This window comes from Lonchura striata, chromosome 6, assembly GCF_046129695.1.
Source record: "Lonchura striata isolate bLonStr1 chromosome 6, bLonStr1.mat, whole genome shotgun sequence".
In the NCBI taxonomy this organism is placed as follows: Eukaryota; Metazoa; Chordata; class Aves; order Passeriformes; family Estrildidae; genus Lonchura; species Lonchura striata.
Genome location: NC_134608.1, coordinates 7,459,322 through 7,479,448, shown reverse-complemented (window position 1 = coordinate 7,479,448; position 20,127 = coordinate 7,459,322). Strand labels below are relative to the sequence as shown.

The 20,127-nt window shown below is 42.0% G+C and overlaps 2 protein-coding genes across 3 annotated transcripts in view; one reads left to right on the top strand and one right to left on the bottom strand.

Moving 5' to 3' along the window:
• The window catches only part of BRF1 (BRF1 general transcription factor IIIB subunit), a 170,802-nt gene that overhangs the window by 77,660 nt on the left and 73,015 nt on the right, over positions 1–20,127 (bottom strand). Inside the window, exons 5-7 of the mRNA XM_021554502.2 lie at positions 16,335–16,407; positions 7,193–7,342; positions 5,531–5,624 (exon numbers count right to left, since the gene is read on the bottom strand). Coding sequence (XP_021410177.1) covers positions 5,531–5,624; positions 7,193–7,342; positions 16,335–16,407 — 317 coding nt within the window. The remainder of the gene's footprint in view (positions 1–5,530; positions 5,625–7,192; positions 7,343–16,334; positions 16,408–20,127) is intronic.
• On the top strand, positions 11,226–14,476 carry BTBD6 (BTB domain containing 6). Of its 2 annotated transcripts, XM_021554504.3 has the most exons (5): positions 11,226–11,622; positions 11,872–12,169; positions 12,367–12,457; positions 12,733–12,851; positions 13,086–14,476. In XM_021554504.3, exons 2-5 carry the CDS (start codon positions 11,961–11,963, stop codon positions 14,116–14,118), a joined length of 1,452 nt encoding a protein of 483 aa, XP_021410179.1. In that variant the 5' UTR covers positions 11,226–11,622; positions 11,872–11,960; the 3' UTR covers positions 14,119–14,476. The 2 variants fall into 2 exon arrangements, with proteins under 2 accessions (XP_021410179.1, XP_021410178.1); XM_021554503.3 differs by having other exon boundaries at positions 11,227–12,169.

The following is a 20,127-nucleotide window of genomic DNA, read 5'->3' as shown; positions in this document are numbered from 1 at the left end:
CAGAAATATATGAAAAAGAACCTTTATTGCAAGATAAACTGATGCTAGAAACTAAACTCCCCTGAGTTTTCCCAAATTAACAATATAATTGAAACTGTAAATAATAACTTACATGATATCTATATAATCTTAAGTATCAACAACAAATATTCTAGCAATAGATCAGCTGATTTGACACCTCAGACAGTTCCAGACTCTGGAAAAGGGATTTACTTTTATGTCTTAGTGAAGAACCAGAATATTGCAGAACATCCCCACTGTTTTAATTTAACCCTCATCAGTGCTTCCTGCCACTCCAAACCTGTGCACCCACAGCAGAGAAGCTCAGAATTCACACTGGTGTTCAAACCATCACTATTTCCATACTACAAATCTAACAATCTATTGCATCATCCTTCTCTCCTTATTTTTTTCTACGCCATACAATGTTTACACATGAACTATTTATGGAAGTATGTAAATACATACCCTAAAAGTGATACTTAATATAGAACATATATCTGAAATAGTTATTAAATGCTTCCTACATTATATAATAAAAAGTTTTCCAGCAGTCACCAGTAACTAAATAAATAGAAGAGTAATCTGATATGTAAACATTGTACATATATATAATTTTACATGTATTTGCAGTAATACAAAAGGTAGTTTTAAGCCTGTATGAATATCTCATTACTAAGGGTAAGGACAAAATCAGAGGTGATCCAGTTGATGTGGTTTTACAACTTACAATTTATCACTCAAACTGTGCTAAATTATTCTGTCCCCAGCCAAATACAACTATTAAAGAGAAATATTCTCCCTTTACACAACTTCCAACATTAATACACATCACCTCTTTTTGCAATGGACTAAGAGCATACACACAGTCATTTACTTCCAATTAATAGGTGACTGATAATTTATGGGGCTCATTTGCTGGCAACTCTCTGATGTTTCTCCAAGTATTAAGAACAGGTATCTCTAAAGATTGTACTAAATAAAGCACCCTTTAGAATTTGTTCCTGTTACTTGCTCACACCAACCCAGAGATTTAAAACTGTCACAAATTCATTAGCATAAATTTTAAAGCCCTCATTCTACAAATGCTTACACACAGAGTTAACTTGCATTAATACCTGTGACCCACTATCAGCCTCTGGATGATCCCACCAGCACCTCCCTGGCCATTCCAGAATTCTGTCAGTCTAAACCACCTGAAAATTATTCTTTTTTCCCTGTCTGATTCAAATGTTCACACCATGCTAATGAAACAAAATGTGTTAGCATTCCTTAAAATTCTGCTTCATTAGCATGGTTCCTGTACTGTGGTCTGTCAAAAGCACTCTATGATCTACTGGAAAAGAAAAATAGAGCTGTTTAATTTCTCAACAGCCACTCAGATGAGGAAAGTCAAACATAGGAAAACTATTTACAAGATCTAAGCCTGAATTAGTGCAAACAAGTTATTGATTGTTTCAAAAGTAAGAATCACCAAATAATTTTGAATTATTAAGTATGAGGTACTAAAATATATTGGGAATCTAATTAATATATTAACTTGCTAACTGTATAGAAACTAGACTTATAAAAAGGAACACTGCCTGTGAAATTGGATTCCTCGGAAATAAAACCTTTTTTTTAATTAAACCAGAGCATCCAACTTACAAAGGTATGAGTATCAGCCCACATGGATCAAGCTGTATTTTACTCACCATACTAGAAAGGTTTCTGAAATCATCTGTAAGCCACTTGAATTGATTTAACTGGAGACATGAGATATTTCTCAATTTAGCTTATGGCATCCAGCAGAGGAGCTGCTCAGCTGCTGAGCTGAGATCAGAGCAGACACCACCACCAGGCCCTTCACATGAAATAAATTTCCTGGCGTTCTAAACGCTTCTCTCCACATCACACTTCAAGCAAGAGCCCTGACACGACTCTGACATCCTGAGCATCCTCAGCCCCTCCATGCTCCAACACCTCAGGTGGCCAGCTCTCCCTGATTCACTGGATACCCTCCACAGAATTTTAGCACGGCTGTACTTGGATCACAGACCAACACTGACTTCTACACGCCTTTCTCTTCAGTCCTGGCCTTGACAGGGATTTGGTGTTTTGAGCAACAACAACCTCACAGCCATCTCACACCATGTCCCTGTTACCTTCCCTTCTCATCCTGACTCCAGACTCCTGTACAGATTGGCTCTTCTCCTTGCCTGCTCTCTCAGTCATCTGTCCAGCTTGAGACAGACGCAAGGTTTATGCCAGCCACATATTACAGAAATTAAAAAAAAAAAAAAAAAAGCTGCAGGCAGTACATTCAGGACATTTATCTCTATGCATAAATCTTTAATTTTTCCAGAAAATTACCACCTCAGTCATTGAAAGAGCTGTAACAGGGTCTCCAGGATATAAGCAAAGGACCCCATTTATGAAAGTCCCTGCAGCATCTACAACTGGTAAATGAAGATCCTTCGTAACAAGTCTTGCCTTCCTTCCCAAAACATGATGAGGTTGTGAGAAAAAAAACATTCACCTCAAAAACAAGCTATTTAAACCCATTCCAGCCTTTTGCTCCAATTTCTTCCAAATAAAGCTTTACTGCTTCTGAAGTTCATAACAAACAAGTTTTTTAGCAGATAGTACTTTATGGAACTGAGAAGTATTTTTTAATGCAAAAAGCAGCTCAATTTAAAGATAAAGTGAACAAGTCAAAGCAGCAAAATGCAAATGTTAAGAAAGATAAGCTGATTTTTTTTTTTTTAATTCTATGGAAGAAGTGCCTAAGATTTTTAAACAGGCATAAGGACTTCACAGCATTAGATAATGCACAATGGACAAGTATCACAAAAATTACTCTTACTGAAGATAACACAAAATGTAGAATGCAGAGAAAGCATGCAAGAGGTGAATGAAAAGATGAAGGGGCAGAGTATTTAAAGGTTAAAAAGACAGAGGCAAAGACAGGTGCATTGAACACAGGCACAAATGTGAGGACTGAACGAAATAAAAAGACTGAGTTTATTAAAAGTTAATTCCTGCTACCTCCATGGATGATTACATAGAAAATAACAATTTGACTAATTACCTAATATTTGTACAGTACTTTGAATATATAAGTGATATATAAGTTAATATAATTTCAATTAGACTGGAAATGAGATAGAATTATCAATGCATTTATTAATATTTAATAAGTTCACTTTCAACAACAGCAACAAGCTTTACATTTTAATTGTGTGCTTCAAAACATAAAGCTAGAAGGCCCTGCAAAGCGACTACAAAGTTTTCTCTACCAGTATTACCAAAAACCTATTCACATTAAAGATAAACAAGCACTGCTTTTTAACCAAACCCGTGCCAAATTAAGACCTTTTGGTTGGAAGATGAGTGACAGCACACGTGGGCCATGCTTTGTTGCTTTTTCCTTCCAAAATAGATTCCCCTGATGACCAGCTCACGAAATTTTAAGACCTGGAGATACTTAATATTTTTGTGAACCTCCTCCTAAGAGCTCAGAGCATAGAAAGACACAGCCCAGGCAGTGGGCTTGGTGCTCTCCAGCTGATGGACAGCAGGATGAACTAATCCAGTCCCACCAGCTGCTCTGCCAGGACCACAAATAGGGCTTTTCTCAGGGAAGGGCTGCCACCCCTTGCTGAGGGTCTTCCCCAAACACTCCCAGGCATTCCCAATCAGGATTTCTTAAAAAGCATCATTCCTGCATCCTCATCCACACATTGCTGTCCCCCCCAGGCACACCCACATCATGTGGGGCCTTCCCTTGCAGATTTCTGCCACAGGCACCAAAGCAAACCCAGCTCCCAATGGTCTGTGCTTCCCCAGGAAGCCAGCTGGGAGCTAAATCAAACCACACAGCAGATCCTGCAGGCTGGAAGTGTCAGCATTATCTGGACTCATGTTGGGTTTCACTTCTGGAGCTGTCAGGGCAAAGCCATCAGCAGTGAGCACAGCATCCAACACCTTCATAAAACACAGCAGCAGCTACTCTTTACCAGCCAGAGTAACTATAATTAAAAGGAAATAAAACTGCACATCAAACTGAGAAGCAAAAGAATTTTTAAGAATGTGAATAAGTTCTTATTCATTTAGACAAATTCTATTTGATGGCATTTTGAAAGGATATCTTGAAAGAAGAGGAAAAACACCAGAGTGCAGAAAGAGTTATTCAAAGGTATTTTTTTTATTTGCCTTCGTTAAATACTATATAACGTGCTCTTATTTGAAAAACATCAATCAAATTTATAGATTCGTGATAAATAGTTGTAATTATAGCTGCCTGAAAATAATTCAGCTGTCACGTTTACCCTGTCAAAGTAAATAAGGCTGTCATTTTAGTTGATGTGTGTGACTTGAGTAAACATTTCAAAGCATGAATTTTGAAGTAAGATTTTCTCGCTTGAAACAATTGCTCAAATTAATTTCCCTTCCAACTCTAATTTATTATGCTTATTTTCTTAGTAAGTACTTCAGCTATTTAACCAAAGCATCTTGGAGTAGATTTGGTGCATAACTCATTAATCATACAAAATGCACAACTGAAACACATGACCTTTTGGCCAGAGAAAAAAAGGTGGCATTGGTACTGCTCCATCCTTATAGTTGTAGTACCTTGAAGCATTTAAAACACTTTAAATTTATCCCTATACTACCCATGCATAGTTGGAAAATAACATCATTCCTGTTCCACCAATGAAGATCTGGGACAAAACCATTTTCCACAATTAATAAGTAAATATTTTTAACAAGTGTTAGGCTCAGTTGGATGTCCTTAAGCTGATCCCAGCAAGGTGAAGAGAGACACTAAGGAAGCTTTCTAAAGACAGACCTTGGGGGAACAAACATCAGAATATAATGGTGATAGAAGAATTTCTAGCTGTGGGCAACAGAAATCATGGTATGTCTGTTAGCTCATTTTTAACTCAACCTATGGGGAAAGAGTATGTTACAACTTTTCAAAAGTAAAATGACAGAAAGTGGGTATCTGTTTACATCATTAAACTATGGAAAATATTACTCGATCTTTAAAAAAATAAAAAGGTACTTGGAAAATTCCCAGGGGATCCTTCACTGAAATTATCATTAGGTTCACTGTGCTGTCTTCTATTTATTAGCAGTGCAACACTACCAAAAATGAACACTTCAGCAAAATATTTTGAAAAGTTCTGTTCAATAACAGCTTAAAGACAAGACTTTTCATCACTTGGCTTCTGAATTAATGAAAAAAAATCTCACAGTAGACTGTCAGCTTTGAGAATCAATAAATTATTTTTTCTGAGGACATGACAATACTGTTAACATTACTGACATAGCATAATTTTGCCTTCAAGTCCTCACCTGTTAAATAGGCACAGTGCTTCTTATCATCTTTGCTGAGCATTAGTACTTTAAAATGACCAGCTAAAACATATACTTATTTGATTCATGGCACTTAAAAAAATAACCTGGTTTTCTCCAATATTTATTTTAGACTATATCACTGCTCAGTACTGTAAACCAAAGATAAAAGCAGTAAGACTGCACTGACCTTTTCCTTAATGTAGACTCACAAACCTTCACCACCCTGATGACCTCTTTAACAGTCCGTCGGAAATCATGCATTCTTGCTGCCACTAGCAGAGCTAGGGAACAAGCAGAGAAAGTTTATATCAAAAAGAGGGAAATTTCCTGAAGAAAAGCAGAAAGGCAGGTAACTATACCCTCTCTCTGTCCCTGTCTTCAGCTAAAGAGCTGTAAATGCCTATGCTCAGCTGTGTCCCTGAATACTGGTGATGGACCTGACTTCACAAAGTTTGCTTTCTACCCACTAAGCCAAGTGCAAGTTGCACCTTGAAAAATTCTGTACTTTAACATTTGGGAAATCATGGTTACCTACAGCACAAGAATATTTAAATTACCACTTATTTACCATCTTTTTAGCAGAACTCACTGAATTATGTCCAAAGTAAAAAGATCTCCAGAGAAACACTGAATGTGCCTAAGCTGGGCTCCTCATTGCTGCCACTACTATCCCTGTCTTGCTAGTGTCCAAGTGCTCTCCTGCAAGACCCTCTACACAGCCAGATAACCAGTTGCATTTACATGGTGTCTTGATTCAGAGCACTAGCTCTGTTTTGAAGCACCAACCCCACTCATCATACAGTAGCTCACTGCACAGAGCAGTTTTAAGGCATAAAAAAGTGCTTTTTTATAGAGGAAACAAAACCAGAGCTCAGTGGTGTGTGTTTAAAGTGCTCCTAACAGGAACATCAGGGCTGAACTAACAACTGGTCATTTGAGCTTTGTGTGGCTCAGACTTTTAAGCCAGGGAGCCAAACTAAACCCAGCTCACAGTCCAACATGTGAGCTGCATATTGCATGGATGGATGGAGGGGGCTCAGCACCACCTGCTTCCATCTATTGATCTGTGTCTGTTGAATTAAATTACTTGCTCGTGTGGATACAGCCCATGTAACACATCAAAGAGCAGACTGCTCTCCCATAGCCTATATTCAAATTTTTAGCAATGTGCAACAATCAAATACTATTAACAAAAAGGGGCTAGAAATGTCAAAAAAAATTTTGCATAGTCCTGGGTTCTCAAAGGTTTGAGCAATACTTCTCATGCATGGATAAACATGTAAGATGTTTCAAATAAAATAAACCACATACATGAACTCTGTGACTAACCACACTCTTCGTTACTCTGACCCCACTGGCTACTATCTTTTAACCTGGCCCTCCTAAACCCAGAGGTTTTATGCAAGCATCATGACAGTGATGGATCTTGGAAAAAGATGAAGAAAGAGAAAAAAATAGTTTCACAAAACAGGTCAAAGAGGGCACTTCTTGCATAAGACTCTGTGTAAAGACACAAATCAAAGTGCTTGTACTAACGGTGTCATTTTAGCTGACAAAAAAACCTTTTAGCAGCTAGAGCCTGCAGAGTGGGGGCAAGAAAAGCACCAGAAAAGAGCTTAAAAAAAATTCAAACTGTAAGCTACAAAGGGTCTGAGCAAGTACTGTAGGAGCAAGGGCAAAAATGAAGTTGTAGTTTCAGAAACTATTTCGATGAAGACCTATATAATCTGTCTGACAGAACAAAACCCCGAAAAGGTGGGTATCACCAATGAGGAGGGAAGGCCTGGTTTGGTCCAGGCTCTCCCATCCTTGTGCTGCAGGGGAAGGGACACGGGCAGGCGCAGCGTACCTGCCCCGCAGAGCCCCGAGGGCCGGCGCCCGGTGTGCATCCAGTCCCGCTTCATCCTCTGCAGCAGCCGCAGAGCTGTCATGGACACCTCGTGGTTCTTGTCCCCAAACTCCAGCATGTGTGCAAAACGGGGAATGTACAAACACGGATCTGCAACGGAAAGTAACACAGTTATGCCTCACCCCAACATCGATGTAGGAAATGCAGTGCAGCGAGGCTGCTGGGCTCGTCCAGCTTCACCTCAGCAAGCACAGACTGTGCTGCTGGGTGGATCCTCTACCACTGAGCTTTAGAAGCACTTTTTTAGGTAACCTAAACCAAAATCATTTCTTGCTCTCTAGACAAGAGATCTTTAAAGCACTGCACAAACATTCCTACACGCTTTTCAACATCCAAGTCTGCACACGCTGTCTGTGACATGTAAGCAGTGATGCTGGTACCAGGGAAAACATGCCCAAAGTGGAGCATTTACAAAAGCTTTTGAAGAATGAGGACACCATTTAGGCCTAAAACTTCTAACATCTCTCCCAAAACGTCTAACATCTCTCTTCCAACATCTTTCAAAAAGTAACAAGGTAACTTGCATGTTTCATCTCAAACCTAACTACCAGCTAAACTTGAAAAAAAAATTAATTTGCTTAAAATCCTCCCTAACAAAAATCTAGTTACCTTCAAAGTTAATTCCAGCTGCTTCTCAGACTCATATTCCAAGAATACAGAACACTGTTTATTACAGACACTAAAGCAGACTTCCATCAGCAAAAAGTGCTGGAACACAATTAACATCATTAGCACTATGACAATTTACATCGGCCATAGATCTGCCTCCAGATGTATAAACTTATTTCAGGCGTTGGTGTTAACAGCTTCAAACTAACCAAAATATGTCAGTACAGACTGTGCTCTGCCTAAACCAATTTATAATTTATCAAACAATCTTGTAAAAGCTACACTTAACACATGTTTACTCTTAGTTGAGATATCAATTTCTCATTTCCTGCCAGCCTTTTATCACTTGACCGAAAATCCATGATGTACGGTAAATTGTTAACTATTAGTCTCAACTCAATTTCCTCTGCTGATCCCCTATGTGGGCACTTAAACCGATAAAGATGAACATTCAGCTCAAAATACTGTAAAAATCTTAGGGATTTACAGCTAATCAAAGCAGTTTCATTTAGCACCAAGTTCTAACAATGATGCCCTGTTGCTATCCATAATTACCAAGATCACACCATAGGTGATAATGCTTGTCAGCCCTGCAGAAGCATTTAAATGAAAGCCACTTATAAAACAAGAACTTCCAACCTCAAATTCCCTCAAAACTGAAGAAATTCCAGGTTGCAATTCTCTCCCAAACATGAGCCAAAAAACTAAAAGTTTAGAACTTTACCAATCTCCATCATTCTAGGGACAATTGTTCTGCACTTCCAAGTATGACTTTATGAAGCTCTACTCTAGAGAAATTGCATATTCCACATTCAACAAGAAAAAACCCAACCTTTTAGAAGCCATAGCCTGGGGTTCAACATATGTTTAAACTTTGCTCTTGGCACTCCAGGAACATGGAGTAATGCCTGGTTTGCTTTTCCATCTCTTCTTATCCAGAGAGTGCCCAGCTTCAGCTCCTGCAGCCACCAGAATGGAGCAGACAGTATGCGGGCCACATATTTTTTTAAATATACATCACTTATTTCCATCCCCCCACTAGAATGAGAATTACAAGAGTAAGAAATTCCAACATCAGTTCAAAGAGAGACAATAAATATCTCCTCTGGGTCTGGCCTTTATTCTTGCCCAAGACAGTGGCAAGAGATGTACCCACGACATCTTGGTTTCTATCACCAACTTCAAAAGGTGTTTATTTATTTCTCCATTCATTCTTTCAACTCAGCCTGAGCTCTGGAGATGCCAGGGGATATGGACATTCCACTGTATTCCTAAAGCAGTCAAACCCTTGAAGGATCTTTCCTATAAAAGGAGTTCCCCTAGCTGAGTCTATTGCTTCCACAGTCCCATATCTTGGAATGATTTGTTCCAAAAATACTTTAATCAACTAATCCTGTAGTTGATGAAACAGTTGGAAATGCTTCTGGTCACCCTGTTAGCTGACATACTATTATCAGAAGATATTTCACCCTTGCCAATGGGGGTATTTTGGTAAAATCCACCTGGCATCTTTGGAAGGGACGTACAGCCCAAGTCCTCCCTCCCCTGGCAATTTTCTTTGTAACCCTGTTATTGGTTTTAGCACAAATCAAGTAACCTTCAATAGCTTGCTTTGAAGTACAATTACACTTACCATGGTTAGGGGTACCCTCTAGTAATTGTATTGAATTAATAATAGTAATACACAATGCAAACAAGTAGGCTCACCTTTAGAAAAAACCCCTTTTCAGTTACCTCGTCAATCAATCCATTATTTATGTGGAGTCAAACTTCACAGGACTGAAATTTGGCCAGTTTAATAATACTACCAACTGGAGCAGAATTACCACCACTCTATTCACCACATACCTCACAAGATTGCAAGGAGCAACTCTCAGCTCTCCCTTTGGAGCTGAGTTTCAGAGCTGAATTTCGGGAGCATTTACACATTTGCATTGTAGCCGTTCAGACATTTGTGCTGGCATTCATGCCCACAGGTCATTTGACAAAACATTGCACATCGTTAATTTGAATTCTGAAGCTACCAAACAGTCAGAAAATGAATACGTGGGTGGGTTTTAAATAGTAAGCCTTAAAGAAACGAAAAAAAGTAGCACAGTGAATATATAAATCAGAGGCTAAGCCCAGGTTAGCATATACATGTCCTGCATGGATGCAAACATTTGAAACTAAGTAAGTAAGAACTGTTAGCAGCAGCAAACCGCAAACACACTGCTTCGTTCCAGAGGCACCAACCCGGCAAGGGTGCACCGAGGGCGCCCTGCTCGCAGGAGGGTCCCTTTGACTTTGGGTGACCTCTGGGGCTGCAGCCCCTCCACACGCAAGTTACAGTCGGGCAAAACTCCGGTGGTTTTCCTCACAGGGGATGTTGGGGGCCATGAAGCAGAAATCACAAGAAAAGCGTTATTTCATGTTTTAAGAAAAGGAGCATGTGTTCTGCTGAAGACTTCCCCTTCTCTCCTGATCCCAACTCTAAGACTTGGAACTTGGAATTTTGGAAGAACTTTGATGCCACACAGTCACTAAGAGGGGATGCAAGAACAATTTCGAGTCGGGCTCCACAGACTGCTTCCTACTGACAGCGGCAGGGCCCGCAGCGAAGAGAGCCGATCCCCGCTGCGGGTCGCCCCCAGGGAACGGGCACAGAAAGAGGGACAGTCCCCGCAGAACGAGGCCGGAGGGCAAAGGGAGGGCAGGCGGCTGCGGGGAAAGAGGAGGAAGCCCAGCAGCGTCCCCCGTCCGAGCAGCCCCGCCGCGGCCGTGCCCCGCGCCCCGGGCGGGCCCCGCGGCTCCCCCGCCCGGCGCAGCGCAGCGCGGAGCGGCGGCGCCCCCGCCCGGGCCGCCCGGGAACGGCGCTGCGCGCTCGGGGCCGCCCCCTCCGCCCCGCCGCGCTTCCCCCCGCGTCCCTCCGCGCCTGTCCCGCTGCGGTCGGAGCGGGGACAGCGGGCGGTGCGGGGGCACCGGTGGCGGGGGACCGCGGGGCTGGCTCCCGGCGGGCGCTCGGCGCTGCGCACGTAGGCGCGGGGGGGCGGGTGACGGGCGGGCGGGGGGCGGCCCTTCCCCGCCGCGCCCCGGCGCTCGCCATTGGCGCGGGCGGCCGTGACGCGCGGCGCGGCCGCTGCCTCTTAGTGCGGGAGGCGGAGGCAGGGCCCGGCAGAGCCGCGCCGAGCCCGGCCGCGCAGCGCTGCATCCCACCGCCGAGGGAGCGCCCAGGGCTGCGCCGCATCCCTCCCGCCCGCCGCGGAGGAGCCGGGGCGCCCCGCGGGCAGCAGCGCCCCTGGCGCGGGCGGGAGGAGCGCGGAGGAGCGGCGGCGGCAGCAGCAACGGCGGCGGCCGCCGCGGGGACCGCAGCAAAGTTGGTGCGAGCGGCGGCGGGGCCGCCCGGGAGCGGGACTGCAGGGAGCCGCCGCCTCGGCTCGGCCCGGCCGCCGCGGATGTGCCCCCGCCGGGCCGGGAAGGACAGAGCGGAGCACTGGCAGCGGGGATCGGGCGGCTGGCTGCGCTTCACCCTCGCCGGGCTGCTGCACTCGGAGGATTTGTGGATTGACTCTCGCTCCTGACCCACCGCCTCTGCCGGATTCCTGGGGTTTTGTTGCTGGATTTTGGATTTTTTTTTTTTTTTTGGTTTCTCCTTTTTTTTTTTTCTTTATTAATTTTTCTCTCCCCGTTCCTTGGGGAAGGAACTGTCTGCTGGCCCTGCTCGGGCTCCCCGCTGCAGTCGTGGCAGTGCCGTGGAGGCTGGGACCCCCCCACAAGCCAAGGTGAGCGCTGGCACTGATCCGACACAGCATCACCCCTTTCCCCCCGGAAAGGTGCGTCGGGCCGGTAACCAAAGAGCGGGCACACACTCCAAAAAACCCAAAGGCCACCCTGCATCTAGAAGCGTACAAAATATCCTGATAGTGGGACTCGCATTTGGGATCTGTTAGTTCTCTTGCTCATGCCACTGCCCCCTGGTTGCCTCAATGGCAGGATCATGAAGTGTTTGACTTTTTTTCTTCTGCTTCCAGAGACCTTAAAGAAGTCCAAAAAGAGTGTGAGGTCAAACGGCAAGGTGCCAGGATGCTATGAGATAGTGCCCCTGTCCCTGAAGAAGAAGATGGCTGCAGAACTTTACCCTGCCAGCACCAACACTAACATTGCAAACAGCAACGCCGCCGCCGCCGCCACCGCTGCCAACAGCAAGAAGAACGCCCTGCAGCTCCAGCAGAGCGCCCAGCCGCCCCCGCCGCCCCAGCTCCAAAACCTCAACAACAACAACTTGGAGAGCGCCAACTGGCAATCCTTCCATCCCACGCTGCGGGAGAGGTAAGGGCCAGGCCCGCCGGACCCTCCCCGGGCGGGCGGGACACAGAGAGGCGAGGCGCCCGCCCCGTGCACCTGCGGCCCGGCCGGGCGTGAGCGCGGGGCCGGGCTGGAGCCCCGGGGCCGCCGGCGGGAGGCTGGGGCACCGGGCGAGGGGCAGCCCGCGGCTAACCGGGCTTCTCCCCCGTCCCTGCTTGCAGGAACGCGCTGATGTTCAATAACGAACTCATGGCTGACGTTCACTTCATCGTGGGCCCGCCAGGGGCATCCAAGAAAGTTCCTGCCCATAAGGTTTGTGCAGATAATTTTTTGGCTTTTTAATGCTGCTGTGCAGGTCGCCTTCTCCCCCTTGCCTTTACAACTAGGTCCACTTTTTTTTTTCCTAATTATAGTTCTTGTCAAATCCCAGAAGTAATGAACATACACTGCAATTAAAGGGAGCAGTCTAAGGCAGTGTTCTGCTTCTACTGTAGCTTGTAACTTTCGTTAAATGTAGCTTTTAGGAAAGCCTGCACGCTCAGCTGTTCCTGATCCATGTTACTGAAGCTTCTCTCTTTATTTTCCAGTATGTTTTGGCAGTTGGTAGCTCTGTCTTCTACGCTATGTTTTATGGCGATCTTGCAGAGGTCAAATCTGAAATCCATATACCAGATGTGGAACCTGCAGCCTTTCTAATCCTATTAAAGTAAGTGGCCACTACAAGTCTGCTAATTACATGGACAGAATCAAAGTAGCTTATAAAATATGCATCTCCTAATTGACATTGTGCAATATGCACTTAATGCTGTTTACTTAATGTGCTGACAAATATTGAATGTCAGATTCACTGACAGCAAAGACGAATATAGATTATTTTCATGGCCTACTTTTTTTCCTGAGAAACTAATTTTTTTTCACCCCCCCCCCCCCCCCCATCTAGATACATGTATAGTGATGAAATAGACCTGGAAGCTGACACAGTTCTGGCTACACTCTATGCTGCCAAGAAGTACATCGTGCCGGCCCTAGCAAAGGCTTGCGTCAATTTTTTGGAGACCAGCTTAGAAGCGAAGAACGCTTGTGTCCTGCTGTCTCAGAGCAGGCTCTTCGAGGAGCCAGAGCTGACGCAGCGCTGCTGGGAAGTGATTGATGCTCAGGCAGAAATGGCACTGAAGTCAGAGGGCTTCTGTGAGATAGATCAACAAACACTAGAGATCATTGTAACCCGGGAAGCACTCAACACCAAGGAAGTGGTAGTTTTCGAGGCTGTTCTCAACTGGGCAGAGGCTGAATGCAAAAGGCAAGGGCTGCCGGTGACGCCGCGCAACAAGAGGAATGTATTAGGGAAAGCTTTGTACTTGGTGCGGATTCCAACCATGACTTTGGAAGAGTTCGCCAACGGAGCTGCCCAGTCCGACATCCTCACCCTTGAGGAGACTCACAACATATTCCTATGGTACACAGCCGCAAATAAACCCAAATTAGAGTTCCCCCTGACGAAAAGAAAAGGACTGGTGCCTCAGCGCTGCCATCGGTTTCAGTCGTCTGCGTATCGCAGCAATCAGTGGAGGTACCGGGGGCGATGTGACAGTATTCAGTTTGCCGTAGACAAACGGATATTTATAGCAGGACTGGGATTGTATGGGTCAAGCTGTGGCAAAGCTGAATACAGCGTCAAAATCGAACTGAAGCGCTTAGGTGTTGTCCTTGCTCAAAATCTGACAAAGTTTACCTCCGACGGCTCCAGTAACACCTTCTCCGTGTGGTTTGAACACCCTGTGCAGGTTGAGCAAGACACGTTTTACAATGTAAGTGCTATTCTTGATGGCAACGAACTCAGTTACTTTGGACAAGAGGGAATGACTGAAGTGCAGTGCGGGAAAGTGACGTTCCAGTTCCAGTGCTCCTCGGACAGTACTAATGGAACCGGAGTACAAGGAGGACAAATACCTGAGCTCATTTTCTATGCATGATGCATTTCACCTTGATTGTATTCCAGTGCTGCAATGATGCACATTAAGGGATTTTTCGGTTTTACTACGAACTCTGCAGCAGTATGGAATGTTATGCTACTTACCTATCTGCTACATCAGGCTATACAAATAAGTGAAGGAATGCTCTTGAATTTAATCTTATTTTATTTATTCATAAGCTATTTGACTTAATTATTAAGACTGCAACATGCAGAAAAATGTTAAATTTTGCACGTACTGTGCATTTATTTTGTATATAAATAACTAACTTGCAGACTGCAGCTGACTCAAACAGAATGTTCTAAACTAGAGCAGTTTACGAATCGGTGAAATATAAAACATTTTTACTTGCCCTAAATCCTGTGTACTTGATCTTTGCTGACCTTATGGCTTGTGTGCGTTAATTCATGTACAGCTAACAGGGGTGATGACACTGTAGTCTGGTCCCTGTATGCATCCAACCCAGCAAATAGGAAGGTTCCCTCTCTTGGTAATTGAAACTATCCATCTTTATTTTCCCTTCCTGAGAAAAGGAGCTGATGTTTGAGGATTTTTTTGTGTGTTGCCCAAGCTGGAGATGGACAAACCATCAGTGTAATCAAAGCTGATCAAAATCATCCTGTTGTTATTTTTGAAAACTCCTAATGCCCCTTCACATGCAGCATCTTTGTTAACCTCCAGCCTGCCCACCAAACAGCAACACTGCCACTTGCACCTGTCAAACTACAGCCCCCCTTGACTGGTCAGTCAAGACACACAGATGAAGGTAATTAATTCAGTGACAGGGCTGCATCACAAATTTAGCCCAGGGCTGTAATACTGGCAGACACTATCTGAATTTACATCCCATTCTTATACAGAGCAGCAGGCATTAGAAAAATACTTGCAAGATGGTGTTTAGGTTCACTTAAGATTGCTAATTAGAAATAAGCCACCTCAGAAAAAAAAAAAAAAGGCTGTTGGATCTTTCCTGTGTTTTTGAAAACACAGTCTCAAGCATTATCAGCAATCATTCTATGCCAGTACTTTCCTCAGAAAGTGATAGAAGTTTTTTTTCTCAAAGGTCTCATCATCATATCTGAGCCAATTGGAAATATTTACTGGATTTTGTAATTCTTAGGATGAGCTTGGAAGAGAACACTCAAACAGCAGTCTAAACCAGTATTTTTTCTGTGTATAACAAGTACCTCTACATCTAACATGTTTGCCTTTTCCCAAGCTGCATTAATTCTCACCTTGAAACTAAGCTGCAATGCAAATCCTGCCTGTTTTCTCTCTCTTAAAAAAAAAAAAAAAAAAAAAAAAAGACCAAAAAAGTAATGAAAAATAAGAAGGGAAGTGAATCACTGAGACCAAGACCTCAGCAGCAGAGCTGGGGATGTGCTGCCTGCTGCTGCCCGCCCGGGCGCTGCTCCCCTTGCTGCAGAGGCAGCAGCCCTGGGCCAGCCCAGTACAGTGTGCCTGTGCTGTCCTTCTGCAACACAGCCATCTGATTCTCTCCATACAGATAAAAGAGAGTGGGAGTGAGAGTGGGGAAAGATGCAGGCAGATAATTCCTACACAGAGGTGGATAACAGTCACAAGATCTCACTATAAATGCACTCTTTTAACTGGAATTGGCACAAATTCTCTTGGCTTAAACCCACAGCCTAGATAATGGCTCCTATACCCTTTCAACAGGTTAAAACCCCACCTTCCTATCACAGTTACCAACAATTTCAGTCGACTTATTAGAAGTTATTCACATGTTTGGAAAAAGTTGCTCCTCATTTTCCACCAAGCCACTTGTATTTCAAGCACTGAACAGCTCAGCTACAGGTGATGGACTGATAGTAAATTTGGCAAATGCTTATCAAATATTGCATCTGTGGAACTGAAGCGTGACAGGTATGTAGGAGCTTGCTGACACACACAAATTTGTTGCACGTCAGTCCATTGTCTTAGTATAGCCCAAATTATGCTTGGAAAAAGCAACAAAACTATTTGCAAAAGAAAACAGCATCTAGTTCCAAAAAAGCTCTTCCATAAAGGAGAACAGGCTCTTACAGTCAGTAATGCTTCTCTGCCTGGATTGATTCCAGCTTCACTATAAAGTTACTAGTTGAGTATTAACATACAGTACTGTATATGTATACATACATACATACATTTTTTTTTTCAAGTAACCATAGGGAAAAAAGACTCAATAGTCAAAAGTCAAATCATTAAAAAAATACCTATTGCTGGAGCATTTATGCAGAGTTCTCTGGCCAACACAAGGAAAGTTTTTCCCAGCACATAGACATTCACCTATTAAAAGACAAAAAAAGCATTATGTAGATCATAAACCACAAATGTTTTTAATAGAACATTTATATGGAAAAAAGAAAACCCCAACTTTTGAAATCTTAACCTGCTTAAAAAAATTCAAGTTATACTAGCAATATTAATATGTACAGGATAATACTCAGTGCCTGTCAAAATTTGCACAAATTAGCAATGTAAATCAAAGTGTAAGTTTATATCGAAAAAATTATAAAAAGTTGTTCATCATGCTCTTCAGTGGGCTCAGTGCTGCTCTAATACAGTTTTTCAGTTGTCACATTACATCATAAGGCATTAAGTAGACTTAAGTGTAATACCAGTATATATAAAGTGTAATTTATCTTGTACCATTACAAAACCTGAACAAATACAAGTCAGTGCAAATTTCAGTTCTGCATGATCATTTGTAGTGGCATAATTAAGTATTGCACAAGCACACCACCAAACTTTTCACCAAATCAAGGAGTGGTGCTACATGCCCCAAGGGTTACATGTCATATCTTGCTGTTTGGACATTGCCTAAGATTACATTAAAAACATTAAGGACAAAACAAAAAACAACACCAAAAAAAAAAAATCAGAAAAGCTCTAAACCACACCAAACTTGCTCAGGCACCAGGGATAGAGCTCTACTCCCATCCCCTCTGTCTGCTGAACACAGGAGGATGTAAATTGAGGGTAGGAGTTACTCTTCATACTCTGATTTGCAATTTATAGCATAGACTACCATGTTTGTATTTCACAAGTCTGAGAAAGCTTTCTTTTTCTATCTTAAGATGTGTTTTTGTGGTCAGCAAGAAAGGCAGGATATACTCCAGTTCCCAATCAGTCTCAAACATTCCCACGGAGCTCCATGAACACCTTGCTTCCCCCAAGGCATATGTAAAGGTCAAGGTTAGTATAAAAAACTCCATCCTCCTACACTGCAAGCAAGTAGGTTTTTGGTTTGTTTTGAACAATAGTACGTACCTCTTGCTTTTATGGAACAAAACTGCCCCTCTCTTTCCTATGCCTGGATAGTGAAGGTGTTTACTTAGCAGTCAATTACACAACTGAATGATGATTATGGCACAAGCCTATGGAATTTAAAAAAAAAAATCTTTTAAAAAAAAAATCTTTCCATTGCATCCAAGAGCTTTGCCAACATTAGGTTAAAAGCAAGCTTTCCTCCCAAGTGAATAGATGGTTCTAACAACCCAGCTAAAATAGATGTATGTCAACAACCAAACCCCCAAACAACTGACATATTTTCACCTAGCCCTTCAAAACGTTTACATGAAAATGTTCTTAATGTGTATTTTTCTCAAATATATTTTAAAAATCAGAAATTAGAACTTCAAAGATATCCTCAGAATTATCACATATCCTGAAAGTGACTGTGCAATCAATTATATGTAATATGATGGTAATCCATTCCATATTTAATGAGAAATGAGCGTATTCCATTCTGTGTCTGACCAATGGCTGGACTGGCCTAGAAGATGCAAAAATATAGCCTTAAATTTTACTGTCCTTTTTCTTCCTGAAATAGCAGACAACATAGAAGCACTATTCTAGGGGAAGGAAAAGAACAAAATATACCCTCTGAATGAGAAGTCTATTTTCTAGGAAATAAGTTACCAAATTTTATACAGAAAAAAATACACACCTACTGACTCTGGCAATTCATACAGGAGCCTGAGAGTGTGTGAGTTTCCATGAGCCACTGAGATAGAACAGATATCACTAAAGCAAAATGTCTGCAGCATTTCAGTTGGCTTTAGATTCACTGCAAGCTCAAAAAGGGTTGTTTTGACCTTTTGTCTAAAAAATATTAACATAAAGAATGAGTGTTTGGCTGTAATTTCAGCCTTCTAAGCTGGCTGACCAAGTTTCTATAAATCTTGAACCTCATCACTTAGATCTTGTTCTGCAAGGACAATTTCACTGCACAAATCAATAAAGTTACTTCAGTGGAGCCAAGTGCATATGACGTTTCCATTAGAGGCTTCACAAACTCATCTAGTTCTCTCATATTAGTCTAGGAGAAAAAAAACAACATAAAACTCTAATCCAAACAAGTATTTTTTCGTTCTAGCCTTTTTCCTTGTCACGACATCCAAACACTCAATGTTTGTCACCATCAAACCACGTCACTCTCTAAGAAACTCCTCCCAAGCAAACTTTCCATAAACGCAATAATAAAGAGCAAATAAATATGAAGAGGCATAAAGAAACAGGTATTTTTTTTCTAGTGAAGTTCGAACAATCAAAGTGATTGCCAAATTAAATCTAAAGCAAAGACAAATGAATAATAAATGTGCTCAATTAGTATTTATCTTTCTTTCCTTGGACTGACTATCCTGATCTATGGTTTATTTGAGAAGTAATGCACTTAAATCTAACCTGCTTTTCCACTTCACCCACATCATCAGTGTTTTATGACTGACTTCAAGGTGTAGGCAGTGTATTTGCACAAAATAATAAATTAAAATAGAAATGGTAAATGAGGGAATTTCTTTCTTTTGCTCACAAGCCCATTTCTTTGTAGTTTCTGCTGACTACCAATTTAGAAAGAAAGCAAAATATACAGTACAGTCCGTGTTCTCTATTTTTTTCCTCATGAAGCTCACACATTTTTAATGCCAGGGTCACAAAAAGCATCAGGAATATTTAATTGCTTCCAGTTTTTCTGGCAATTCAGTAGGAAAAAAGACTTCAGGCCCTCTCAAACAATATGCTTCCCAACTGTAAAAGTTAACAGATACTCACAGGTTCTGGGGCACTTCTCATAAATGAAAAATTAAAGATGGCATAAAGTTCACTCAGAAATCTGTAATGCCACTGAACTCCTGAAACATGATATTTTTGATCTCCTGGGTTTAGTGAAAGGTGGCCCTTTCACTAAAATTTTATTCTGCTATCACTGATTTCAACTATTACTCCATATGCACACACAGATCCTGTGATAGAAGAGATATGATATAAAATAGGCATTTAGAGAGGTCTTTCTTTACTTTCATCATTTGGTTTTTCTGCACTCCATTAAGCTTAGAAAATTAGGAGAATTAATTTAAAGGCCTACTTTAATTTCTAGTTCTTTCTTCATTAAGAACTTCTTATAAAAATTCATATACTCCAATCCATCAAAAGCTTAACATTCCAAATTTAGAATCATATGACATTTGCATTTATAAAACCTAATTTTATATGAGTTCTTAGAATGGTGAATAAACAAAAATGCCCTTCTAAAAGGATGTCTCTGGCTTAAACTTGAATTGGTGCAGCTTTAAAGCTTACCACATCAACTTCAGCCTCTTTTCCCCTTAATTTAAAAGGATCATACTGAAAAACAGTATTTCTTCAAACTCTCCCCAATCAAAACTGCTGAAGCAAGACAATTGCTTTATATACTTTCATAAGACTTGCGCTCTTTTTTTGAAGATTTTCACCATATATTAAAAATTCCTAAACTTGATGCAATCACTAGGTTTAAGCATCAACACCTAATGCAAAAGAGGGGTGTCGACCTCTGTTAGAGGGGAGATTTAAAATATCTGCATACCTGATAGTTTTTACCATATTCTCTTACATTCAATTCATATTTAAAAGAGTAAGTTTACGAGCATGTGGACCCATCACAGATTTTTTTATTTTTAAAAAAGGCAAAAAAACAAGAAGCTTCTTTAGCAGGAAGATGTTTTTCAGACAAAGAACTATGTGCTC

Excerpts from the sequence above, each read along its gene's own strand:
- BTBD6 (XM_021554503.3), top strand. The coding sequence starts at position 11,802 with ATGCCACTGCCCCCTGGTTGCCTCAATGGCAGGATCATGAAGTGTTTG. Across the intron at positions 12,170-12,366 it reads CATCCCACGCTGCGGGAGAG|GAACGCGCTGATGTTCAATA; the intron begins GTAAGGGCCAGG and ends CCCTGCTTGCAG. Across the intron at positions 12,852-13,085 it reads GCCTTTCTAATCCTATTAAA|ATACATGTATAGTGATGAAA; the intron begins GTAAGTGGCCAC and ends CCCCCCATCTAG.